Consider the following 25,599-nt stretch of genomic DNA (forward strand, 5'->3'; position numbering starts at 1 on the left):
TATTGTAACAATTTATCAATATAAGAGACTGTTTGTTTCTAAATAAAGAAAAAAAAAATATATTCGTGGTTGTGTACCTATGCCGGTGAGTAAGATGCGGAGTGTTAGGGTCGGCAAAGCGCATGTAACACTTCTGGAGTTGCAGGCGTTCATAGACTACGGAGACTGTTTACCATCAGGCGGGCCATATGCTTGTTTGCCACCGGCGTATTATAAAAAAAATGCATATAACCAACGTAAGATACTCATCAAGATGCGTGTGTAAGCAAATAAAGAAACAATCGATAATATTCACACTGGGCCCTTGGCTCAGTAGAAACTGTATTCGTGTAAACAATGGTTTAATGGTTTGACCGCCACTGTCGGCTGTGGGGTGCAGTGCGAAATAAACCGTAATATAATCTGATAAGTTTTGCTTGTCATATAAGTCCCGGTGGTCAATAAGTAGTAGTGTGTGTGCCTGTGGGGATCCAGTAACTAGAACACCAACGCAAGTCCAATCCATTTGATCATTGCGGTTACTGGAGCAAGTCTAGATTAGATGCTATTGATGAACTATTGACTTGGAGGATTTAACTATTGGAATTGCCTTTAAGAGCTTTCGAAAATCTCGGCCAATGGTCATATGTACTGTATGGACTATGTTTTTCTGACATGGCTATTTGAACGTTACGTACAAATAGCCACACATTTGACGTGCCCCTCCTCCGCAAAAATCGGCAGACTGTTTTGTACACAAAATTACAGAATGACTATTGATGCGGGCCAATACAAAGAGCGAGCTTATGCTGATGTAGCATACAAACTTGATACAAACACACGCGAGGAACCAGTGCAAGTATCTCTAGCATATAGCCGCGCCTCAACTTGCCCGGGTTACATGCGCCATGTGCAAGAGTTAGTTTTTTAAAACTTATTGGGTGGCCAGGGCCGGATTGCATAATAAAATACAAGCTAAATAATACTATTAGTGATTTTGTATGTAAAATCACTAAAAGTATAAGCTTGTATTTAATAAGCACCCAGCTTAGGTGGCAGCAGCTAAAAATACTAGCATTCAAAGCATTCAGATCTCACGCGTCAATGTCATTGTCTCATGTCTCATTGTCATCACTCATCAGTCATGACAGTCAAATCATCGTCAGCTGCTATTGTATTATGGTTGTATTATTTGAAGTTGTTTTATTATTATTTTAACTGTGACTAATAACGTGAGCGTCGGTAAAGTGTCATAAAGTATTACCTGAGTATCACGTAAACCAATCTGCATTCATGAATATAATTTTAGTTGGCCTTCTTTTGATGATTCGACCGGCGCTCAGTATGATGATAACACACTTTAAATGCCGCGGCGGAGTTTACCCGCGGTCGTCTGTTGAAAGGTTCCCGGTACCTGATGACAAAGTGAGCTGGGCCGTTGACTACAAAGAATATAGACCACGCAATCATACCGCACAATCTATTCATGGGAAACCTTGGGCTGATCCAGAGATAGGTAAAGATTTGACTCATTATAGAGCCATAACACTCATTAACAGACTTAACGGATATTTGTATCGTAAGGCGAATACTTAATATAGCATTCAAAATAATGATAATTCATTTAATTTACTGGAAAACTTACACTTAGAAATTTTTACAGGTGATCTTGAATTCAACCCAAAATGGAATAATTTAGACAATAATGTTGATAGACAGAGTTACACAGGTCAATACAAAATAGTAGATAGCTATCCTCTTAATCCTATTGGGAGAACAGGCATCAGTGGTAGAGGAGTGCTAGGCCGCTGGGGACCCAATCACGCTGCCGATCCAGTGGTCACAAGATGGAGAAGACTGCAGTCGGGAGAAGTGGAGATAGACAAGAATAGCAATAAGTATGCTTAGTGAATCATATATATTTTTTAATTTAAGGACATAGCATTCAATATTTTTTTTGTACCTTATTTTATTACAAAGTTATTATAATTTGACTAAGTGATCTCAGTCAATGATGAAATTATAAAATAAAAAAAGTGCCTCCACATGCCAGGAAACAATATAAATCAAATCAAATAGTGGCCAAAGTTTTGCTGAAAGTGCAATGTTGGGAGTTATCTTTTAACTAATAAGTTAGAGAGGAGACAGCTGCCCACGTCATTCTTGAATGCCCAGGGTTGGCAGAGTAGCGGGCACAATACCTCGGTTCACTGGGGTCTCTCCCAGAAGTCGTTGGCAAAATCAAGGGTCTACTAGACTTCTTGGTAGAGTTGGGTTGGCAAGAGTAGTGCCGAAAACTCACCACGCAAAATAGGCGTGATAATATGACGTCGAGTTGCGGAAACCAAGCCCGCGAATACCTATAACCTAACTAATAAGTTAAATTACTTTGGCAAAAAATATCTTTGGTGCATTTTATTTATAATTTTTTTAAATAATGTATGTTGTGGCCCATTATCCCCTAGTTCTATCAATGATTTACCTTCTTGTACCATGTATTTGTTATTTCTAGACCAATACTTCAGTTTGTAGCCATAAAACGAGGAGACACTGGTGAATGGGCCTTGCCAGGCGGTATGGTAGATCCTGGTGAGAAGGTGACAACAACAGCTGTCAGAGAGTTCCGTGAAGAAGCCATTAACTCCCTTGTTATGTCACAAGGTAAGGTTAATATTTAATAAGTAGTAAGTACTGTACTGGCCGAACAAAAAGCCCGTATATTTAACCAATGTATCCTGCCAGTTCTCACTTATGGAGCTGAAACCTGGGTCTTCACCAAGGACATACTACATAAGTTAAGCGTTGTCCAACGGGCGCTAGAGAGAAAACTAGTTGGGATCACATTGAGAGACCGTAAAACGGATGAGTGGCTGAGACAGAAGAGCAAGGTCACCGATGTTGTAAAACGCGTAGCCAGACTGAAGTGGGAATGGGCTGGTCACGAAAAACCGATTCGTGGAGCAAACGTCTACTGGAGTGGCGACCATGGTCCATGGGGGAGGAACGTCCTCAAAGTAGACCCCCAGATGCGTTGGGACGACGACATCAAAAGGACTGCGGGGAAGAAGTGGCTCCAGGTCGCACAGAACCGTGACGAGTGGCATAAAATGAAGGAGGCCTACACCCGGAGGGTAGAGAAGGGCTAAAGAAGAAGAAGAAGAAGTACTGTTCAGCTTTTGCCCAAAAATAGAAACTATCGTTTCAAACAGGAAAAAGTCTCCGAAAAAATTTACACATACATTTTGTATGGACCATCACAAGACTGTCACTCAATATTTGTATGAAAAACTTGGCACAATTTTTGTCTCTGTTTTAATTTAAGTGATTCTGAGTCGAAAAAACTAAAAAGTTGTTAGTTTTTACGAAAAAAGTAAATAGCCGGGTCCACACAGAGCGAGCATACGCGCAAGGCAATTTTCTCACGCACAAACCGGCCAGTGTAGACTGGCCTCGGCCGAGGCGGCGCATGCGTTTTCCTCGCCCGAGTGCGCCGCCTCGGCCGAGGCACGTCTACACTGGCCGGTTTGTGCGTGAGGATATTGCATCACGCGTATGCTCGCTCTGTGTGGACCCGGCTAATGGTACACCTTTTTTTTTAAACTCCCATCCTATTATATAATAAGTGTTAAATGTATGTAATATTTTGTGAGAAATAAAGGTTTTATTAAAAGTATTATTCAAACCCTATTTACAAGCGCTGATACTCGTATTGATCTTGCAGTTTAGAGTAGTTGATATTTTTCCTTTTTTTGTGTCCCAGAGACCCTTATATAGTACGAATTTCAACAATTATTTTTAACTTTTATTAAACAAGACAAGATGTAAATTCTAAAACAAAACAAAAATATCTGGGATCCAAGAGGCTATCTCTGGGTACCAGTCTGGGTACTGAGAGCTACATACAATAGGAACTAATATTGGTCTGATAGGATAGACAGATAAACCATTTATTATGATGAATCATTGATGAATCTTATGTTTTAGATATAATATCAAACCAAGGAAAACTTGCGTTATACCTTCTTTCATGAAATTATCTTTCTGTTTTAGGTGAACTAAAAGCCTGGGAAGCCAAATTTGAATCCTTCTTCAGCGACGGCGAAGAAGTCTACAAAGGCTATGTAGACGACCCCCGCAACACCGACAACGCCTGGATGGAAACAGCCGCGTACAACTTCCACGACGACAGCGGGCACGTGGTCGGCGCGCTGACCCTGCACGCCGGCGACGACGCCGTCGGCGTTACGTGGGTCGACGCGACCCCAGACCTGAAGCTCTATGCTAGCCATAGTAGTATTGTCAATGAAGTGCAAAAGCGAAGGCTTAATGCTTTTTCTTAAGTGGAAGTGTGACAACGAGGTAGTAATCTCTCAGCTGCTTTGTTGTTAACATGGATTGCCATCCTTAGTACATGATATTATCTTATTTAAGTAAACTTTCTCACATTTTTACAAACAAGTTACAAAATAATTGAATATTGAATTACCTATTACAAAGTCGCATTATTACTTAAAGCCTATGTTAAATTTGACACTCGTAAATAAAGTCATAACAAAAAAGTGTAGGTATAGTCGGCGCCATGTGCCAAACTCTCGTCTGTGTATGGTAACTTGAATCATCCTGACTGAATTTTTGCATTTTTTTCGAAAACGAAAGAGTAGACCCTTTAGTTAACCTCGTACACCTTTTCGTAAGTAGACGCAACCACTGATCTAAAACTCTATGTCAGCCATAGTATAGGTGCAAGTAAGCGACTCCCACATTAAAGTCCTTTTTTCTTGGGTCTACTTTAACACATTTAAGCTTTAATCTAGCAAAAGAAAAATCAAAATTATTATACTCACACTTACTTTATTATTTGTATAACTATAATAGAACCTTACGTCTAATAACATTAAAAATAATTCAAATTTTGTAAACCCTTCGTCACCTTGATTAAAAGTTGTCACATAAATCAAATCGTATTATTTTGCTAGTATAATATTGCACCCACAGAATAGGAAAAATGCACTAACAAAATGCAAACATTGAAATGAAAGTGTCATCCTAAAAAAACGATTTCATGTACATATATAACAAAGTAAATATTGTGTTTTTGTTTACCTATCGTTATTTTTTTTTAAATGGTCACATATGCAATATGCAGAAATATGCCTACTACAAAGGTGCACGAAAGTCGTTTTCGTATCTTTTTGCAAAGTGCACTGTTCACTTTTCTCGTGAAAGAAAGAAGGAAGGAAACAATATGTATAACGGTACAGTCATACGCAAATAACAAATCAAGCACCTGGTCCTAATATCCCAAATTTTTCGTTTAGAACCAAAATGAGCAAACACCTAAAAAAATTTGCGAAACAATAGACACATGTAGAGGATCAATTTCCAAGAGTTGACTAGGAATCCCATTTATCATTTTTCGTAAGCGTCAGTATGGCGGGTGGACCTCAGCAAACTTGAACGAAATATTTATAAACATATTGTACAGTCAGCGTCAAATACTTCGTAGCAGTCAAAGTGGCCAAATAGGTGGTGACCATACTAAATATATGGTGTACCGAACTATTTGGCTACTTTGGTTGCTACAAAGTATTTGACGCTGACTGTACCTTCAGTGTACAGTCAGCATCAATAGTAGCGGATGAAACAACGCGCCAAAAGTATCTGACATCCCAGATAACTTTTCCAAATATAGATACATTTCTAAAATTCACATTCAAAAGTTTATATTTTTCAGTCTTAATTGCTTTATATTAAAGACATAACTTTTTATTAAGCTGTTACATAATGGTAGATATACTTATGAAACGTTATTTGATCCCCTACTTTTGATGCTGACTGTACCTCAGTGTACCTTTAATACAATCCAGTGTACCTCTCCCTGAAACGAAATATTTAACAAAAAAGGTCCACCCGCCATTCTGACGTCAGGATGGCGGGTGGACCTATGAAATCTTGCATTATACTGCACTGTATGCAGTTATATTGTACTTTCAGTGTACCTCTGTAAACCTTTAATAGAAATCAGTTTACTTATCCCTAAAACGAGCTATGATCAAACTAAGGTCCACCCGCCAATCTGACGTCAGGTTGGCGGGTGGACCTATGAAATCAGGATGCCAGGTTGTCATTTTAGGGTTATTTAGGAATCTAGGTTTGGCCTATTTGGCCTTTTCTGTTCCTGAATATGAAGGCCTTAAACATTTTGCGATTTCGGGGTTAATATAACCAAGCGGTAGGAGAGAGTGAGGCAAGATGGAGTACCTATTACTATTTTTAATGATTACTATTTTTTCGTAAGTGTAAGAGTGATCGGTGATGGTAAGTAAGTAGTAATTGTTTGATATTGACAACCCTTTACAACCCAAACCGCCATAATTTACTATTGGCGCTAACTACTCACTTTCGCACATGCAATCATAGTTACAGGTGAGATGAAAACTGGAACGAAAGTGAGTAGTTAGCGCCAATAGTAAATTATGGCGGTTTGGGTTGTAAAGGGTTGTCAATATCAAACAATTACTACTTACTTACCATCACCGATCACTCTTACACTTACGAAAAAATAGTAATCATTAAAAATAGTAATAGGTACTCCATCTTGCCTCACTCTCTCCCACCGCTTGGTTATATTAACCCCGAAATCGCAAAATGTTTAAGGCCTTCATATTCAGGAACAGAAAAGGCCAAATAGAACCTAGGTTTCTACATAACCCAAAAATTATTAACCTAGCGTCAGGATCTTGCTTTATTTCAAGTAAAATGTATGTGGTTATACTGTACCTCCAGTGTACTCCGTTGTACTTTTAATAAACATAGCGGTACATCTCCTAAAACTAAGTTACGTCTAATAATAAGTCCGTCTTGGTGGACCATATTTTTTTAAATATCTCGTTTTAGGGAGAGGTACACAGCATTATTTTGAAGGTACACCGAGGTACACTGAAGGTACAATATAATTACATATATTTTGCTTGAATTAATGCAAGATTTAATAGGTCCACCCGCCATCCTGACTTCAGGTTGGCGGGTGGATCTTTTTTGTTAAATATCTTGTTTCAAGGATAGGTACACTGATTTATATTCATAGTTTACAGAGGTACACTGAAGGTACAATACAAATACATCCATTTTGCGTGAAATAATGCTACATTTCATAGGTCCACCCGCCATCCTGACGTCAGGTTGGCGGGTGGACCTTAGTTTGATCATAGCTCGTTTTAGGGATAAGTAAACTGATTTCTATTAATGGTTTACAGAGGTACACTGAAGTTACAATATAACTGCATATTTTTAGTGCAGTATAATGCAAGATTTCATAGGTCCACCCGCCAACCTGACGTCAGAATGGCGGTTGGACCTTTTTTGTTAAATATTTCGTTTTAGGGAGAGGTACACTAGATTGTATTAAAGGTACACTGAGGTACACCGAAGGTACAATATGTTTATAAATATTTCGTTCAATTTTGCTGAGGTCCACCCGCCATCCTGACGCTCACTAATTTTTCTCGTTTTTGTTGTTGGTATTCGCAGCCAGCTCTTGTGAATAAACCTTTACTTTATCTGACGTAACCTTAATAGGACATCACATTAGTATTGAGTAGTTCCATAAATAACATATTTCTTAAATGATCAGCGCGAGCATAATGCTCATTTCTTTTCACCCATTTTATACAAGCCCTCTTTAAATATATATCATAAACATACATACGTATTAACAAATGATAGATTACCAACCTGTACAAATATCACACTTAAAAAAATGACAGTCCAATAAGTACAGCCAACCCTTATACGTTTATTTATTTTATTTATTAGTTCACCAAGGAACCATTTATTACTTTTTTTTTTATGACAGATCCAAATGTTTTATCTTTTTAAATGCCATAGAATTGTAATGTAAATAAGGAACTTTTAAAACCTGTACAAAAGAGGGATCATAATTATTTTTACAATTATTTCTAACAATTACGGAGCCAAATTATAAAGATCATTAAAATAAACAAAGTCTAAACCTTTATGACTAGTAACTATAAAATGATACCAAAAAATCATAAATTTTTTATAGTTTTTATACTCGGATAGGATTCATGGTATTAAGTTTATTATAAAATATTTTACATATAGGAAACTATAGGTCTATATCATAAGAAATTCTAGCTGTAGCTTATTTACTTATATGTTTTATAAGACTGTTTGTTTCTAAATAATAATAAAAAAAAATTACACATAAATGCAATATGAATTTTACTGTCGGGGTTTGCCGAAATATGCATTACGCAACCGCAGACTGCATTCACATCAGACAAGCATGCATGAGACTTGTGACTTAAATTACTTTATTATTGGCAGTACTAGAAGCTATTAACTACCCTGTTGTTTCATATAAAATATTTGCTGATAACGTTGGCACTTTCTCATAGGAAATTCCGACGGTTATCAGACTAATATTTTATATGAAACAACCCAGACAGACGATTTATTTATTTTGTACAAACGCAAAAAACATTATATGGGTACCCAATTCCTGCCTTAATGCAACCATGTTGGGGGCGGAGACTGACACATTCATGCAGTGACTAGTGGTTTAGTTTAAACACGCGACTGATTTAGCCCTTTGGCCGCCAAAGCCGTCAACTGACGCGCGCGGCTTCAGCCCAATATCAACCTTCGTGCATTCTGACAAGGTTCAGGATGACGCACCACACACGATAGCCGTGTCGTTCAAATGGTAAAATGACGTCCGTTTTTATTCAAAAAAAATCTTCCGCTATAGCGGCAATAGCGTTCATGACAAAGTGAAATTCAATATTCAACTTTTCCGAACTTTACAATATTCCGATTTCTTTTAAATACTTTTTGGCTATACCCCTGACCGATTCTCGCCCAGTTCCGCCAGATCGTCATCGGTCGTGGACCTATTGCATAATATAATACAAGCTAATTTTATTGGTGAATTTGTATGTAAAATCACTTTGCATGTAATAGCTTGTATTTTCTTATGCAATAGGCCCCAGGTAAGGTCAGCTAGGACAGCATGTTGCGTCGTACGCGACTCGCAGATGTTTGGAAAGTTTTCTAGGCAATACCCCTGTCCGGACTGTCCGGCGCCACGGCAACCGTGACACACAGTAGCTGAATGTTTTCGACGATTTTCTGCAGATCGGTGACGTCGGGCGCGCGCTAGGACAGCATAGCACTGGGCGCGCCGGACAACGCGTTGTACGCGCGGTAGCAGTTGACGTCGTTCATCAGCCGTTGGATGTTTTGGGTGAACGTTGGTAGGTCCTGAAGGTAGAGTGATAATAATTAGTTTTGGTTCGAAAAGGTATTGGAAACTAAGCGCGGTAACAACGTCTACAAGTAAGGTATTTAATTTAGAAAAATATACGCTATTATTTAATTTTAGCTTGAACGTAAGTAAGCATAAGGAGTGCTAGCCTACTAAAGCTATGCGAAAGACAACTGAAGGCGAAGCAAGCGGCAACCGTGGCCGTGAGCGTCTTGGGTGACTCGGTTACATCATCAGGAACACTGACCGTGTCCGGCGGGAACTGCGCGAGCTGCGCCTGGTGGTCGGGCGCCAGGCCGGGCAGCGCGCGCAGGAAGTGCGGCAGGAAGGCCAGGCGGAAGGCGTTGAAGTCGACGCAGGCCATGGCGTGCGCGGCCGCGAGCGCCTCGTCGCGGAGCAGCGCGCGCGCGCCGCCCTCGCCCAGCCCGGCCAGCAGCACGGACAGGAACTCGCCGAGGAACTCCGAACGGAAGATCGGCTGTAAAGACAACGCCGTCATATCATAACACTTCTATTACTATTGACCCTAGCGTCTATAGCAGACGATTTTTGGTATAATACTAATACGAAAGCAACATGTTCTACAGCATAGATTTAAGAAGTAAGGAGATTTATAACCGGGCATAATTTCAATGAGTCTCGCTGTGTCCAAATTTCCCCCACCACTTTACTGAGGCTATGGCCAGACGCGCTGTGATTGGCCAAACCGCGCGGCGTCGCGACGCTAGATAGAGGACAAGTCGAAAAAGTTACAGCTATCGATATTTTGTGTACTGAATACTCTGAGTAAATACAAAAACTACTGCATTGAGTAGTACAGTCAAGATCAAATATAGGGCGTCTGGTAATTAATGGATAACCTACTAACCACCGACAGCACCTTAGGCTGATTTAGAAAATGAACTTATAGGTCTAGTAAAAGTATTGTGGTGTTCGAGATAATAGAACTTTCCTTTGTCTTTTTAACCGGCACCATACTTCACTTTAATGAGCATCTAAGCCATATCTAAAGATGTAAAAGCATGTGTTATTATGTGTGTATATGTAATGTTCGTGTATTCGATAAACTATTTTTTAGAAAGTTCATCAAACTGGTCTCCATACATTTTTTATTCACCGTAGGCGACAAAGAACCAGCCAAGAGCATGTCGGGCCATGCTGTGTAGGGAATACCTCCCTGATATTTTTTTTTTATTCTACGACTATGTTCTTATTGATCCATCTCGGACAGACAGACAGAAATGGCGAAACTATAACGGTTCCTAGTTGACTACGGCACCCTAAATAAAAAAAAACTACATTTACTTGGCTCTTTTTTTCACTTTGATGACCGACTATGGGCCACTTTTTTGCTCAATATTAATTATATGGTCGTGTATGAGCTTCATGGTGGCCTTCATGGTGGCCAGACTGTTTCAATTGAGAAACCTGAAAGTGACCCCGTTGCTAAGTATTTCCTTGTGAAAAAAATGTGCACTAAAGATATGCACATTTATTTAGCGGGAAAATTGGGGGACTCTACCAGTGGCGGGGCGTCACAAATATTCGTAGGGAACCCGGCGCTAATTTTGCTTTCCTTTTCTCCATGAACTGATCGTGAAAGTACTCAACGGGCTGATATTAGACAAGCCGGTGGGAATCGAGTTCTTTGAACGATCCGCCACTGGACTCTACTTCTCCGTATTCTACAATTACCCGCTGGTGCAAGTAGTTTAACATAAGGAGAACATCAACTAAATACGAACACCACGAAAACCGCCGATCTATCGTCCTTACTGAAGAAAACGTCAAAAAAATCATGATCTCGTGTTAGCAGATAGAAGGATATCAGGCATCTAGTTGAGCTCACGAGGACCTCGTGAGTCCAAAAAGTATTCAAAAAATCTTAACACATGAAGTACACATGAAAAATGTCTGGTCATTGGTGTATGGTCAAATTTCACATACAATGTATGCCCCTCTGCGGCGTCTGCCCCCCCTAGCTATTGAAGTGTGCAAGGCTGATATCCTTAATATGATCAGAAATAAATAGCATTTAAAACGACATGAACAGGGAACGTACTTTTGACGTGTTTTTTTACGGCATTTTTCCGATTGCTATAAGGAATTCTGGAAACCAGAACAACCATATTTATTAGGTTGTATCGTAAGCTTATCACTTATAAATAAGCTTTACAACTGTATACATTAATAATTAAAAATCGCTATCTATTTCCTTTAAATCCGTGAATAACACGGGTAACGGAACTACAAATAAAAAAAATACGGCGTAGATGGTGATTTGTGCTATTAAAACACTTGGATTTTTCAGGAAACTGAAAGATTGCAATGATTTTTTTAAGGAAAATGTTTTTGCAAACTTGAATGTATTTGATTATATTGCAGTTTAGTTAGTTATTGCTAAGGTGAGAACCTGATTAAAATGCACTTTTAAGTATAAACTATAATGTAATAAATAAAACTTAAAACAGATTTTTCATTAGGCCTCTTTAAAAGAACAGTATATTCTTTTCTAAAATAACGGTTAAAAATTACAGCATCCTGATAATAGGTACCTGTGATTTAAGTATTTTCTCAGTTCTCTCTATATAAATATATTTTATAAACATTTACGCTTTTGTTATGTACGCTATAAGTTTACACTATTATTATTTTTTCAATTGTACATCGAAATTTAAAATTAGGAAACTATAGGTCTATAATGAAATCAATGCATAGCTATTAGCTAAGTTGCACATATGTTTATATTAAGACTGTTTGTTTCTCAATAAATTAAAAAAAAAAAAAACACCAATTATGCGCGGGCGACGTATTAAGAAACCTTCTATGATCTAAGTTCTACAACAAGTGAGGCGAGAGATGGTACTGAATTAACTTGACGTCGTCTTTGTCAAATATGAGCTAGTGTTACGATGTAAATCTGATGGCAAAACTTACGACCCTTCGCTACGCGTTTGCATTTGTAAAAAGCTCAGCACCGACAGTCTCTCCTCCTCCCGGCTCACGCATTATGTGGGGAAGAAATAGCACCAGCGATGAATAAGCAAACTGAAATTCAAGTTCATGACACATCTATTTTCGACTCACTTTGTGGTATAGCTTCCATTTGGTATTAAGTGTCTCCAGCGCATTAATGTTAATCCTGAGCAGCTCTATGTCGGGTTGCAGTAGAGCGCGGCCCAGCGCCGACAGCGCGCCCCGGAACTGTTGCAGTCTCTCCTCCTCCTCGCCCACGCACTTTGTGGGGAAGAAGTAGCGCCAGCGGTGAATGAGCAAACTGAAAAAAAAGGTCATAATAAGTATGGTGTTTGTCCAAGTCAACCGACGATATGGTTCAGTTTTGGAGATGCTAAAAGCCACGCACACTATAGGGATAGGGTTAGTTTTCCAAAGCTACTTATACTATAAAATTATTAAGGGGGAATCATCTATTATTAAAATAACTCAAAACATAAGTAGACAACGGATTAGCGATAGCACAAAACATGACCAATAAAAGAATACCGCCTGTTTACAATATTGTTGTGATTTATGTCATTTCAAAGCAAAATCCGTGTTTATTAACTACAAGACTTTCTTAACAGTAACACAATTGTCATTAATATTTCTTCTTGTAAGTCAAGTATTGTATTATTTACACTTCATAGTCTGTATGAGGCCGAACACTGCCGTCTGAAATTAAAGAATTGAGTTTATATTCTGACAGCTCAAGTATGTTTAGTCCATTGGGTGTGCAGTGGTAGTGCATACTACAGTCCACTAGACGCTAGTACACTGTACCTGGCCAGCAGGCGGTGCGCGGTTGGCGCGTGGTGCGTGGCGCGCGGCAGCGCGTGCTGGTGCAGCAGCGCCAGCACGGCGGGCTCGCGTACGCCGCCGCCGCACCCGCCGCCGCCCGCCTCCACTAGACGCTAGTACACCGTACCTGGCCAGCAGGCGGTGCGCGGCGCGCGCGAGGCCGGGCGCGTGGTGCGTGGCGCGCGGCAGCGCGTGCTGGTGCAGCAGCGCCAGCACGGCGGGCTCGCGCACGCCGCCGCCGCACCCGCCGCCGCCCGCCTCCACTAGACGCTAGTACACCGTACCTGGCCAGCAGGCGGTGCGCGGCGCGCGCGAGGCCGGGCGCGTGGTGCGTGGCGCGCGGCAGCGCGTGCTGGTGCAGCAGCGCCAGCACGGCGGGCTCGCGCACGCCGCCGCCGCACCCGCCGCCGCCCGCCTCCACTAGACGCTAGTACACCGTACCTGGCCAGCAGGCGGTGCGCGGCGCGCGCGAGGCCGGGCGCGTGGTGCGTGGCGCGCGGCAGCGCGTGCTGGTGCAGCAGCGCCAGCACGGCGGGCTCGCGCACGCCGCCGCCGCACCCGCCGCCGCCCGCCTCCACTAGACGCTAGTACACCGTACCTGGCCAGCAGGCGGTGCGCGGCGCGCGCGAGGCCGGGCGCGTGGTGCGTGGCGCGCGGCAGCGCGTGCTGGTGCAGCAGCGCCAGCACGGCGGGCTCGCGCACGCCGCCGCCGCACCCGCCGCCGCCCGCCTCCACTAGACGCTAGTACACCGTACCTGGCCAGCAGGCGGTGCGCGGCGCGCGCGAGGCCGGGCGCGTGGTGCGTGGCGCGCGGCAGCGCGTGCTGGTGCAGCAGCGCCAGCACGGCGGGCTCGCGCACGCCGCCGCCGCACCCGCCGCCGCCCGCCTCCACTAGACGCTAGTACACCGTACCTGGCCAGCAGGCGGTGCGCGGCGCGCGCGAGGCCGGGCGCGTGGTGCGTGGCGCGCGGCAGCGCGTGCTGGTGCAGCAGCGCCAGCACGGCGGGCTCGCGCACGCCGCCGCCGCACCCGCCGCCGCCCGCCTCCACTAGACGCTAGTACACCGTACCTGGCCAGCAGGCGGTGCGCGGCGCGCGCGAGGCCGGGCGCGTGGTGCGTGGCGCGCGGCAGCGCGTGCTGGTGCAGCAGCGCCAGCACGGCGGGCTCGCGCACGCCGCCGCCGCACCCGCCGCCGCCCGCCTCCACTAGACGCTAGTACACCGTACCTGGCCAGCAGGCGGTGCGCGGCGCGCGCGAGGCCGGGCGCGTGGTGCGTGGCGCGCGGCAGCGCGTGCTGGTGCAGCAGCGCCAGCACGGCGGACTCGCGCACGCCGCCGCCGCACCCGCCGCCGCCGCCCGCCTCCACGCCCAGCCGCACGCACTCCACTAACCGCTCCAGCCCGCTCTCGCCGCCGCCCCTGCGAACAAAAACTCGCGTTTATATTACAGAATTTTAACTTCATGCCACTATCTTTGCCCCGGTTAGTTTTTTACGAGTCTAGCTAGAGTAATTACTTGAGTGAGCGAGTCGTATGTGTTGGCATATTATTGTATCGATTAACGTATTAAGATTACTAATAAGTTTTGGTTTCTTTGTTCAGTATATAATATAATAAGTATTATTATTTAAAAATATTAGTGGTAACACGTTGTAAAAAAAAAAAAAAATCTAGTGCTAACCACCAATTATCTGTTAACCTGTTGCTACCGTTGGGAACCTATAATTGGCTCTTTGTTATCTATATATATAACTATTGTACAATCTATAGCTGTTGGTTCTCCGAACAATAAATAATAATAATAAATAATTTCTTTTGTACTGTTTTTTGCGGAATTATCTTGACTGTAATGCGACACTTCGCTTAAGGATACGCGACCGCAAAAATGTACATATTGTACAAAACTATTAGCCGTCGAACAATGGTCGAATGACAGAAAAAAAGGGAAAATGATAACAAGAAGTAAAACGCGTTCACAAGCGTCTACCACAACCAACGCACGCCCACCACCCTCGCCCGCCTCGTCCGTCTCCTTGCCATCGTCGTCGGGCGATGAATTCGCCACCGCGCCCGACACCAGCGAGTTGAGCGACGAGCGCGGGTCGCCGCCGCCGCCGCCACGACCACCTGCGCGACGGGGACGGCCACCGCAGCCGGCACGCTTGGGGCCTGCGGGACATCCTGCCCCGCCCATGGCTCCCGCTGCCGGTGGTGTAGTGCGTCGCATGCGATGGTCTCAATCCATGAATGAGAACGTCATGCGCGCCTACTATGGGGCTACAGAGGGGGGAACTAAACTATCCGCGTATCGTGTCCGAATTCTGCCTCTGTTTCAGGCTCTTGAACCGACCATCGAAGTGACTGCGCAACGACTATCGGATCAGGTGCGAGTCATCCAGCGGCTAAAGCGGTTGGATGACTCGACACTTGAACGGCTCCGCCTGGAGGCTCTTTCTGCTCGCTCAACCTCCACCTTGGCGCGGGACCCGCCCGCCACGTCGCCGGATCCGGTGCCGGCACCCGACCAGGCACCGGGGGCGCCGCGGATGGATCTCAGTGCCGACGAGGAGGAGGAGTTCGCGCAGAGTGTGAGTAGTACAGCCAATGAGCAACTGAGGAGGACTCTGGAACAGGTGATTATGCAGTATCGGTCCACACCCAACACTAGGCCACGATTACCACGTTTGCCTATGAATAGACGCAATCTAGCGCTAATGGCAGCCCTAAACGCTTTACTAGAGCCATATCTGCGGGCTAGTAAAGATTTAGATGATACGCACGCGATCATGTATTGCGGAGCCATCGCGGCGTGCCGTGTTGCACGAGTCAAGTTCCCGGACGCTGAACGTGCACCTAGGACCGCCGGAGGTGCCCCCGCATGGCAAATACGGATCGAGCGACGTATCAACTCGTTTAGGACTCTCATTGCAAAGCTGATCTGCTTCAGGGGGGGCAACCACCGCCCCCGAGTAATGCGCTTTGTGAATCAGGCGTTCGCGGGGACGGGTATTGAGCCCCGCGACTATATTGCCAATCTCACGGAGCGCATCGACTTTCTTAAGCAGAAAGTGTATGCATGGGCAAACCGTATTCGCCGCTACAGAAAGCGTGTGGATCGATTCCAGCAGAATCGTCTTTTTCAGAGTGATCAAAGGAAGGTATACCGAAAGTGGGAGGAAACCAACCTTCGTGCGTCCGACACGCGATCGCCAGAAGCTACTGCCATGACTGATTTCTGGCGTAGCATCTGGTCAGTGCCTGTCGAACACACCGAGGAGGATTGGATGAGTGTTGTCGAGCGTGAGTGCGAGTCCATCGAACCTATGGGGGCAATCACCATCAGCCCCGATGACGTAAGTTGTGCCATTCGCACGGCCCAGAACTGGAAAAGCCCTGGGCCGGATGGATTGCACAACTTCTGGCTAAAATGGTTCCGATGCTCGCACTCACGTTTGGCAGCACAATTTCAACAAGCCCTCGAGCTTGGTTCTCTCCCACCTTCCTTAACAACTGGTGTCACCTTCCTGCTCTATAAGTCCGGTAGTACCACGGAAGCGAAGAACTACAGACCCATCACGTGCTTGCCTACACTCTACAAGCTCCTTACATCCATTTTGAGATCGAAAATAAACGCGCACATTGTCGCTAACAACATTTTGGCCTCCGCTCAAAATGGATGTAGGGTTGGGTCCCGTGGTACTAAAGAGCTCCTCCTCATAGACATGACCATTTGCCAACAAATCCGGCGGACTAAGGGGGCCCTCTCTGCCGCTTGGATTGACTACAAGAAGGCCTATGATTCGGTGCCTCACTCATGGCTGGGGAGGGTCTTAGAGCTGTATAAAGTTGATACAGCTTTAAGAGCCTTCTTAAGCGCGTGTATGAGGCAGTGGACCACAGTCCTTCGTCAACCAGGTGGCGGGGATGACCGCCCTGGCCCGCAGGATTTTATAAGAATTGAGCGAGGAATATTCCAGGGTGATAGTCTGAGTCCCCTGTGGTTCTGCCTAGCTCTGAATCCCCTCAGCACTCTGCTGAAGGATACGGGACTAGGTTGCCGGCTTCGGAGAGAGGGTGAAGTCATTTCTCACCTTCTGTACATGGATGACCTCAAATTATTTGCACCAAATAGCCAAGACTTGTTGGAGCTACTGAAAACCACCGAAGTCTTCAGTAGTGCCATCAACATGGAATTTGGTGTCGATAAATGTGCGGTTATGCATGTACAGCGGGGGAAGGTTGTAAATTCAACAAATTTACAACTATCTGAGACAATGTCTTTCAGATCTATCTCTGAATCAGAAACCTACAAATACCTTGGTATGACACAGTCGTTGGGTATTGAGGACGAGGGTATTAGACAGTCGGTGAAGGAGCGCTTTTTCAGTCGGCTCACAAAAGTCCTTAACAGTCTTTTGTCAGGAGGCAACAAAGTGCGCGCCTTCAACGCCTCGGTAATGCCCCTACTCACATACTCCTTTGGCATACTAAGGTGGACTCAGACCGAGCTGGACGCCCTGGATCGGAGGGTCCGACTACTGCTCACCACACACCGTATGCTACACCCACGCTCGTCAGTTATGAGATTGTACATCTCACGGAAGTGTGGAGGTCGCGGCTTCCTAAACGCCAAAGATCTCCACAACCGCGAGGTGTGCAATCTCAGGAATTATTTCCTTAACAACGAGTGTGGGATGCATCGTGATGTGGTGGCAGTAGACAGGAACCTCACGCCGCTCTCCTTGGCAAACGAGAACTGGCGCAAACCTGTGGTACTAAGTACTGCGGATCGCAAGGCGGCATGGGAGAGTAAGGTGCTACACGGGCGGTTCTACAAGGCCCTCACGGGACCCGACGTGGACCTGCTCGCGTCGGTGAACTGGTTACGATTCGGGGACCTCTTCGGAGAAACCGAGGGTTTTGCCTGTGCAATTGCGGACGAAGTTATGATGACGAACAACTATCGGAAATATATCCTGAAGGACGGTACGGTCGACATTTGTCGGGCATGCCGCCGTCCCGGAGAGTCACTCAGGCATATAATTTCCGGTTGTTCTCATCTTGCTAACGGCGAGTACTTGCACAGACATAATCTCGTAGCCAGGATTATTCACCAGCAACTTGCTCTTCTATACGGCCTTGTGGGCCGCGAAGTACCGTACTACAAGTACTCACCTGCGCCAGTTCTCGAAAATGGTCGTGCCACGCTCTATTGGGATCGATCTATTATCACTGACAGGACTATTGTAGCCAATAAGCCTGACATCGTGATAATAGATCGATTGCAACGCCGGGCCGTGCTCGTCGACATCACCATCCCCCATGATGAGAATCTCATGAAAGCCGAGAAGGACAAGTCCAGTAAGTACCTAGACTTGGCTCACGAGATAACCGCCATGTGGGATGTTGATTCGACGATCATTGTCCCGATAGTCGTTTCAGCGAATGGTCTCATAGCGAAGAGTCTCGACCAACACCTTGAGAGACTCTCGCTAGGTGGTTGGATCAAGGGTCAGATGCAGAAGGCGGTGATCTTGGACACGGCGCGGATAGTCCGCCGGTTCCTCTCTCTGCGGCCCTGACCACCGGCAGCTTGGGCCCTGCCCCGCTGCTGGCGGCACCCTAGGTTAGGTTTTTTATAATGTGTTTATATATATTTTGTATTGTTTTGTAAGTGTTTTTATATTTTACTTTTATATTCATATTATAAATAACCTAGCCTAAGACCAAAAATAAATAAAGGAAATAAATAATAATAATAATTATTGATTGTATGGAATTTGTACTTCAAGAAGCCGGAATCGGCAGGCTTACGAGCCGTAGTTTGGAGACCGCTGCACTGACTTACGAAAGTAGCGCGGTGAACAGCGTGAGGAGCACGTTGTCTCGCTCGTACATAATGTCTGTCTCACCTCTGCGCCACGTCGAGGAACACGTCGATGGCGGTGTAGGCGAAGGCGCCGAGCTGCGGCAGGAGCGCGGTGAACAGCGCGAGGAAGAACTCCGTGATCTCGGGCTCGGCGCTCGCGCACGATGGCTCGCATAGCATGCGCAGCGCAGTCTCCGCCGCGCCGCCCATGCCCTCTGCTATCACCTGTTCAAGAACAAAGTTCGGCAAATTTTGTTTTCTAGAAATTGATCAATTTGGTTCCAGTCATATTTTTCATACTTTTGTATGTTTTCTTAACTTACTTGCATGTAGCACACAACTAAACCGGTAATTTATAATTGCGTAATTTACATTTCCATGTAATAGTTTTCTTAGTAATGTAGGAAACTTTAGGCCTATTTTTAGTTCATTTACTTTAGACATATTTGTAAAAGGCTGTTTGTTTTCTAAATAAATTTAAAAAAAAAAAAAAAAACCTTGACTGTACCAACCTGCGAGCTTATGTCTTTCTGAGATGAGTCGTTCTTTCAACTGAGCTACCGTAGCGTGTCTTTCATTTACGCGGTTATCACGCATCCAATGTGAAGATGTGTATGTTATTTTAAATAGGAGATTTTCAATCACCTTCTTGGCCTGCGTGTTGGCGTGCGCGTTGGCGTGCAGCAGCGCGGTGAGCGGCGGCAGCGCGGCGGCGGGGCCGGCGTGCGGCAGCGGCGCCGTCCACGCCGCCAGCAGCGCGCGCGCCGCCTCCGCGCCCGCGCCCGGCCCGCCCGGCCCCAGCCGCGACAGGCACAGCCACAGCAGCGCCTCGCGGACTACGCCTGCAGTCTACAATACGACTATTACTTTTACCTTTGATAAATACACACAAGACACGCGCAATAAAAATACACGCACGCGCAGTACGCGCACTAATCCATATTTTAGTAGAAATATGTATTAGTACATTACGATACAAGTGCAAGAAATAGGAAATTCGAAACGAGTGTTTTAAATCGACACGAGTTGCGAATTACCTATTCGCACATGTATCGTACAACGTTTTACAGTACATATGGCCCTTTAAATGTTCGACACAGTAATATGCAAATTTTCGCACTAGTGCGGTAAAATAGCACCATATGTACCTACTGTAAAATTGTATAGTAATACAATAAATATCTAGAGTCAGACCAAGATACGTAGGTAGTGATTTTGATAGCCCAGAAGGTGCAAGTGTTAAGTAAACATGATAATTTCACAGAAGTATGAGGTTTAATATAACACGTGCACCGTCTGGGCTATCAAAATCGCTGCCAACTTAACTTGGTCTAACTTAAACATTGTGACCTTGTGTAATGCCTGCCCTGCCATAGGCAACGAATTGACGCTGGAGATACAGGGAAACCTAGCGTAAAGGATAATATATTTACATATACTTATTATTATTATTTTTGAGAAACAAACAGTCTTAAAATATAGGATACGCACCTATCTTATTCTAACGCCACGATGAAGACTTACCTTTGGTTCGAGATAATGCAGCGAGCGCTGCGCGTGCTGGAAGAGATCGCCGGCCTGCGCCACCGGGTCGCCCGTGAACTTCACGTTCTTGGACAGGCTCAGCAGCAAGTGCGCTGCCGCGTGACAGAGCAGCGGCGGCTCCTAAAACAGTAACACAGTCTTTGTCCCGTCGTCAATTACCTCTCATTTCAACAAATCTTGTGTCTTATCGTAAACGTCACCTTGATCACGTCACTATTCGACAAAACGAGGCGAATGCTCTAGACTCCGTCTTTATTGCACCGATTTGAGTCTACGCAGCATTGTAAACTATATATATTTGTATGTCTATAACTACTTTGCCGGCAACCCTTTTTGTCCCGACCGCTGTAGTAATTAAATATTGAACTCACGGGCAGTTCGTGAGGCAACAGGAAAGGCACGGCGGCGGCCAGCAACCCTTCCACGGTGTGCTGCGGCACGCCACATGCCGCGGCGTGGACGCACCACGCGCCCATGCAGGCGAACATCTCCGCGTGTCTATAACATAATTAATAAAATTAATTATATACATTTTTAAGGGGGCACTAGCGACAGCGACATGATTCCATGCTGCCACGCCAAAAGGGCATTAAGAGACTTTTAATTAAGTAAGAAAAAATGATGATTGATTCTGTCTTTAAAAAATAAGATAGATAGATTGATATCTTGATGCAATAAAACTCTAGTCAACTTGCGAAATTTCTGCGCCGACTTTGACATGACATAGTGAGAAATGATCTAATAATAAGTTTAAAAAAATTGCAGACTGCCTCAAGAACATTTATTTGTGCAAAGAAGGAGTGAGTCAAAAATGAAGAACTTAACTACCTAAATACCATCTCTCCTACTACTAAGTTTATATCTACTCACACTTGTACGTGGGCGTGTGCGTGCGCATGCGCGGCGCGGTGCGGGCGCGTGAGCGCGGCGCCGCCCAGCGCGGCCGCCACGCGCTCCACCAGCGCCGCGCCCGCCGCCGCCCGCGCCGCCGCGCCGTCCGCGCCGTGCGCCGTGCGGCACGGCTCCGCATCTGCGAATCGCACACTATTTATGCATTTTTAAATAAATACTAGTTAATGTGTCACTAGCATTTTGGGTGGATAAAATATGCGAGTTTCCGAGCCTGTGATTTTAGTGCGCCTCAAGAATCTTTTAGTTCCACCCGCCGCAAGCCTGATCGCGATATTTATTTATTAATTATTCGGAGAACCAACAGCTATCAATTACACAATAGTATGTAAATAACAGAGAGCTAACAGCAGAGATACTGTGTACACGGTGACCCCGCCATGTCAACGTACCTGCGAGCAGCGCGGGCGTCAGGCGGCCGGCGACGCGCGTGAGCGTGGCCAGGTCCAGCAGCGCGCACAGCAGGCGCTCGCCGTCGGCGCCACCCGCGCCCGCCCGCCAGACCCCGCCATATCAACGTACCTGCGAGCAGCGCGGGCGCCAGGCGGCCGGCGACGCGCGTGAGCGTGGCCAGGTCCAGCAGCGCGCACAGCAGGCGCTCGCCGTCGGCGCCGCCCGCGCCCGCCCGCCAGACCCCGCCATATCAACGTACCTGCGAGCAGCGCGGGCGCCAGGCGGCCGGCGACGCGCGTGAGCGTGGCCAGGTCCAGCAGCGCGCACAGCAGGCGCTCGCCGTCGGCGCCACCCGCGCCCGCCCGCCAGACCCCGCCATATCAACGTACCTGCGAGCAGCGCGGGCGCAGGCGGCCTGCGACGCGCGTGAGCGTGGCCAGGTCCAGCAGCGCGCACAGCAGGCGCTCGCCGTCGGCGCCGCCCGCGCCCGCCCGCCAGACCCCGCCATATCAACGTACCTGCGAGCAGCGCGGGCGCCAGGCGGCCGGCGACGCGCGTGAGCGTGGCCAGGTCCAGCAGCGCGCACAGCAGGCGCTCGCCGTCGGCGCCGCCCGCGCCCGCCCGCCAGACCCCGCCATATCAACGTACCTGCGAGCAGCGCGGGCGCCAGGCGGCCGGCGACGCGCGTGAGCGTGGCCAGGTCCAGCAGCGCGCACAGCAGGCGCTCGCCGTCGGCGCCACCCGCGCCCGCCCGCCAGACCCCGCCATATCAACGTACCTGCGAGCAGCGCGGGCGCAGGCGGCCTGCGACGCGCGTGAGCGTGGCCAGGTCCAGCAGCGCGCACAGCAGGCGCTCGCCGTCGGCGCCGCCCGCGCCCGCCCGCCAGACCCCGCCATATCAACGTACCTGCGAGCAGCGCGGGCGCCAGGCGGCCGGCGACGCGCGTGAGCGTGGCCAGGTCCAGCAGCGCGCACAGCAGGCGCTCGCCGTCGGCGCCGCCCGCGCCCGCCCGCCAGACCCCGTCATATCAACGTACCTGCAAGCAGCGCGGGCGCCAGGCGGCCTGCGACGCGCGTGAGCGTGGCCAGGTCCAGCAGCGCGCACAGCAGGCGCTCGCCGTCGGCGCCGCCCGCGCCCGCCCGCCAGACCCCGCCATATCAACGTACCTGCGAGCAGCGCGGGCGCCAGGCGGCCGGCGACGCGCGTGAGCGTGGCCAGGTCCAGCAGCGCGCACAGCAGGCGCTCGCCGTCGGCGCCGCCCGCGCCCGCCCGCCAGACCCCGCCATATCAACGTACCTGCGAGCAGCGCGGGCGCCAGGCGGCCGGCGACGCGCGTGAGCGTGGCCAGGTCCAGCAGCGCGCACAGCAGGCGCTCGCCGTCGGCGCCGCCCGCGCCCGCCCGCCAGACCCCGCCATATCAACGTACCTGCGAGCAGCGCGGGCGCCAGGCGGCCGGCGACGCGCGTGAGCGTGGCCAGGTCCAGCAGCGCGCACAGCAGGCGCTCGCCGTCGGCGCCGCCCGCGCCCGCCCGCCAGACCCCGCCATATCAACGTACCTGCGAGCAGCGCGGGCGCCAGGCGGCCGGCGACGCGCGTGAGCGTGGCCAGGTCCAGCAGCGCGCACAGCAGGCGCTCGCCGTCGGCGCCGCCCGCGCCCGCCGCGGCTCCCGCGCCGCCGCCGCGCCCCGCCGCGCGCGCGTGCACGCCCGCCAGGCCCTGCCAGCGCTCCAGCTGCAAAAATTTTTTTTTTTAATATATTTAGAACACAAACACATATACAAATGGATGGAGTACAATGTAGAGAACTTAACATACTTAAGAATCATAGACCTGGAGGTTCATTATTAAGTACATAATGTTAACATACATACTAACAGCATAAAGAAAATGAAATCATGAGCCATACCTAACTTCGATTTACTAGTCTTCAGAGGAAAAAAAATACAATAAGTAGTAATAGGTTGTATTTTTTTTTATTACTAATATCTGGTAGGTATTAGAACAACCGGAAAGTTACATTTATACATTGTATTATATTTAATTATTTGAAATAGGTACTTGAACTAAAACAATTTACGTTTAAGTATCATTTTGAGACTAGACAATGAAGTGTGAAAAGTATCAATATCAAGTAGGTACTTATTATAATAACTAGGGACTCGTCTGAAAAAAGTGTGCCGAGAGTAATTCTTGCGGGAAAAGCTGATATAAAACAGAGATCTAGGACGTAGGGGGTGGTGCGGACAACTGAAAGTGACTAATTCTAAAAGATTCGGACATTTTATCGCTCCTTTAAGATTTTTTTTTTTTTGGAGATCCAACAGCTGTGACATTAACATAGAAAAATATAGTAGATACAGGAAGCCAATTATAGGAACTCACAGGTAGTGACATAATACTAAACTAAGATAACGCACTATTGCAACCACATATGTGAACAAAGCGAATACAAATGATACTTAATAAGGATAATGTGGGAGTTAAAAATACTAATTAACTTAGTAACATAATGAGGTCTAAGGTAAAAGTATAAATAGTAAATACGTAATTATAGGTATTCAAGAAGGCGAGAATATTATATCTAAATAGTGTCTTCGGTTATCAAGGGAAGGAACACAAAAATTCTGTAACAGAGTGATTTTAGAAAAATATTTTGGATCCTTTCCAGACGATCAATATGGACTTGGTACTGAGGCGTCCAAACAACAGAAACAAATTCAAGTATACTCCTAACAAAGGAATAGAATAATAAGGGCTGTCCGATCCTGAGAATCATCCCCACCTTCTTATAAGCTCGCTTACATATATTATCAATATGTAAATTAAAATTTAATTCTGAGTCTAAAGTAACACCCAAGTCTCTAATGGAAGATACTCGGGCTATATTTTTTCCAGCTAAGGTGTAATTGAAAACTAACGGATCATTTTTACGATTAAAGCTGATTACGAGACATTTATCAGTATTTGACAAAAGATTATTATCTGAACAGTAGAGGAAAAAGTTATCTAAATCAATCTGCTTCTGAGGACACAGCTTTGTATATTTTTGTGTTATCTGCATAGACGAGGTGCTCAGAGTTCCGAAAACAGTTTGCCAAACATGCCATCATATGTAACAGGAGACACCTAGAACCCCTTCTTGGTGTCTCTATTCTCAATTCTTCCCAAGTTCTCGGAGACGGCTGAACAGATTTGGAATTCTGTTTTGTTTTAAAGAGTATAAACTTATTGGATTCTGGAGAAAACAAGGGAACTTCGAATATTTATAAGCCTACAGGTTGTGATTTGAGTATGTTTAAATATAGTAACTGCTTTCTTTGTTCTCGGAAGGCACCATACAAAGTATATAACTGTACATAACTGCTGATGAAGACCATGAAAGGATGGCATGGTCGAAAGAAAGTTATATTACTTAATTTTGCCACTCTTTTCGCTATCGTTCATTCATTTACTCAAGTTTATCCTACCCCTCTCTCTCTCTGTCTCTCTTTTAACCCGTAAAACTCACCACACAAGTAAAAACGTCGAGGGGCGCCAACTCCGCCACTCGAGCGATGCATTCGATACAATGTTTCAGGAATGTCTGCCATTCAGTCTCACCCTGCATTGAAATAATGTACGTTATGAATATTGTGTGTTGGTCAACCCTAACGAAACTGAATATGCCAGGGTCAAAATTGTCAAGCCCAAATTCGGTTAGCTTAAAAACCTTCGCAGCTAGCTTTCCCCGGTCGTTCGTTTTGCCCTCTTTAGAATCGTGAAAGCAAATAAATAATGAGAACGCAATGAAGTCCAGTTGTGTTTTATAGCACATTGT

The 25,599-nt window shown here is 46.4% G+C and overlaps 2 protein-coding genes across 3 annotated transcripts in view; one reads left to right on the forward strand and one right to left on the reverse strand.

Moving 5' to 3' along the window:
* Nucleotides 1-1,089: 1,089 nt before the first annotated feature.
* On the forward strand, nt 1,090-4,650 carry LOC133524303 (ADP-ribose pyrophosphatase, mitochondrial). Of its 2 annotated transcripts, XM_061860238.1 has the most exons (5): nt 1,090-1,211; nt 1,289-1,495; nt 1,643-1,877; nt 2,492-2,640; nt 4,030-4,650. In XM_061860238.1, exons 2-5 carry the CDS (start codon nt 1,303-1,305, stop codon nt 4,317-4,319), a joined length of 867 nt encoding a protein of 288 aa, XP_061716222.1. In that variant the 5' UTR covers nt 1,090-1,211; nt 1,289-1,302; the 3' UTR covers nt 4,320-4,650. The 2 variants fall into 2 exon arrangements, with proteins under 2 accessions (XP_061716222.1, XP_061716221.1); XM_061860237.1 differs by having other exon boundaries at nt 1,128-1,495.
* Nucleotides 4,651-8,832: 4,182 nt separating this feature from the next.
* Nucleotides 8,833-25,599, reverse strand: part of LOC133524309 (exportin-6) — a 28,449-nt gene continuing 11,682 nt past the window's right edge. The window contains exons 11-21 of the mRNA XM_061860244.1: nt 25,291-25,383; nt 23,339-23,513; nt 21,350-21,509; nt 20,851-20,977; nt 20,459-20,599; nt 19,580-19,783; nt 18,978-19,159; nt 14,293-14,484; nt 12,356-12,545; nt 9,516-9,746; nt 8,833-9,264 (exon numbers count right to left, since the gene is read on the reverse strand). Coding sequence (XP_061716228.1) covers nt 9,160-9,264; nt 9,516-9,746; nt 12,356-12,545; nt 14,293-14,484; nt 18,978-19,159; nt 19,580-19,783; nt 20,459-20,599; nt 20,851-20,977; nt 21,350-21,509; nt 23,339-23,513; nt 25,291-25,383 — 1,800 coding nt within the window. The 3' untranslated portion in view covers nt 8,833-9,159. The remainder of the gene's footprint in view (nt 9,265-9,515; nt 9,747-12,355; nt 12,546-14,292; nt 14,485-18,977; nt 19,160-19,579; nt 19,784-20,458; nt 20,600-20,850; nt 20,978-21,349; nt 21,510-23,338; nt 23,514-25,290; nt 25,384-25,599) is intronic.

The sequence above is a fragment of the Cydia pomonella genome, chromosome 13, assembly GCF_033807575.1.
Source record: "Cydia pomonella isolate Wapato2018A chromosome 13, ilCydPomo1, whole genome shotgun sequence".
In the NCBI taxonomy this organism is placed as follows: Eukaryota; Metazoa; Arthropoda; class Insecta; order Lepidoptera; family Tortricidae; genus Cydia; species Cydia pomonella.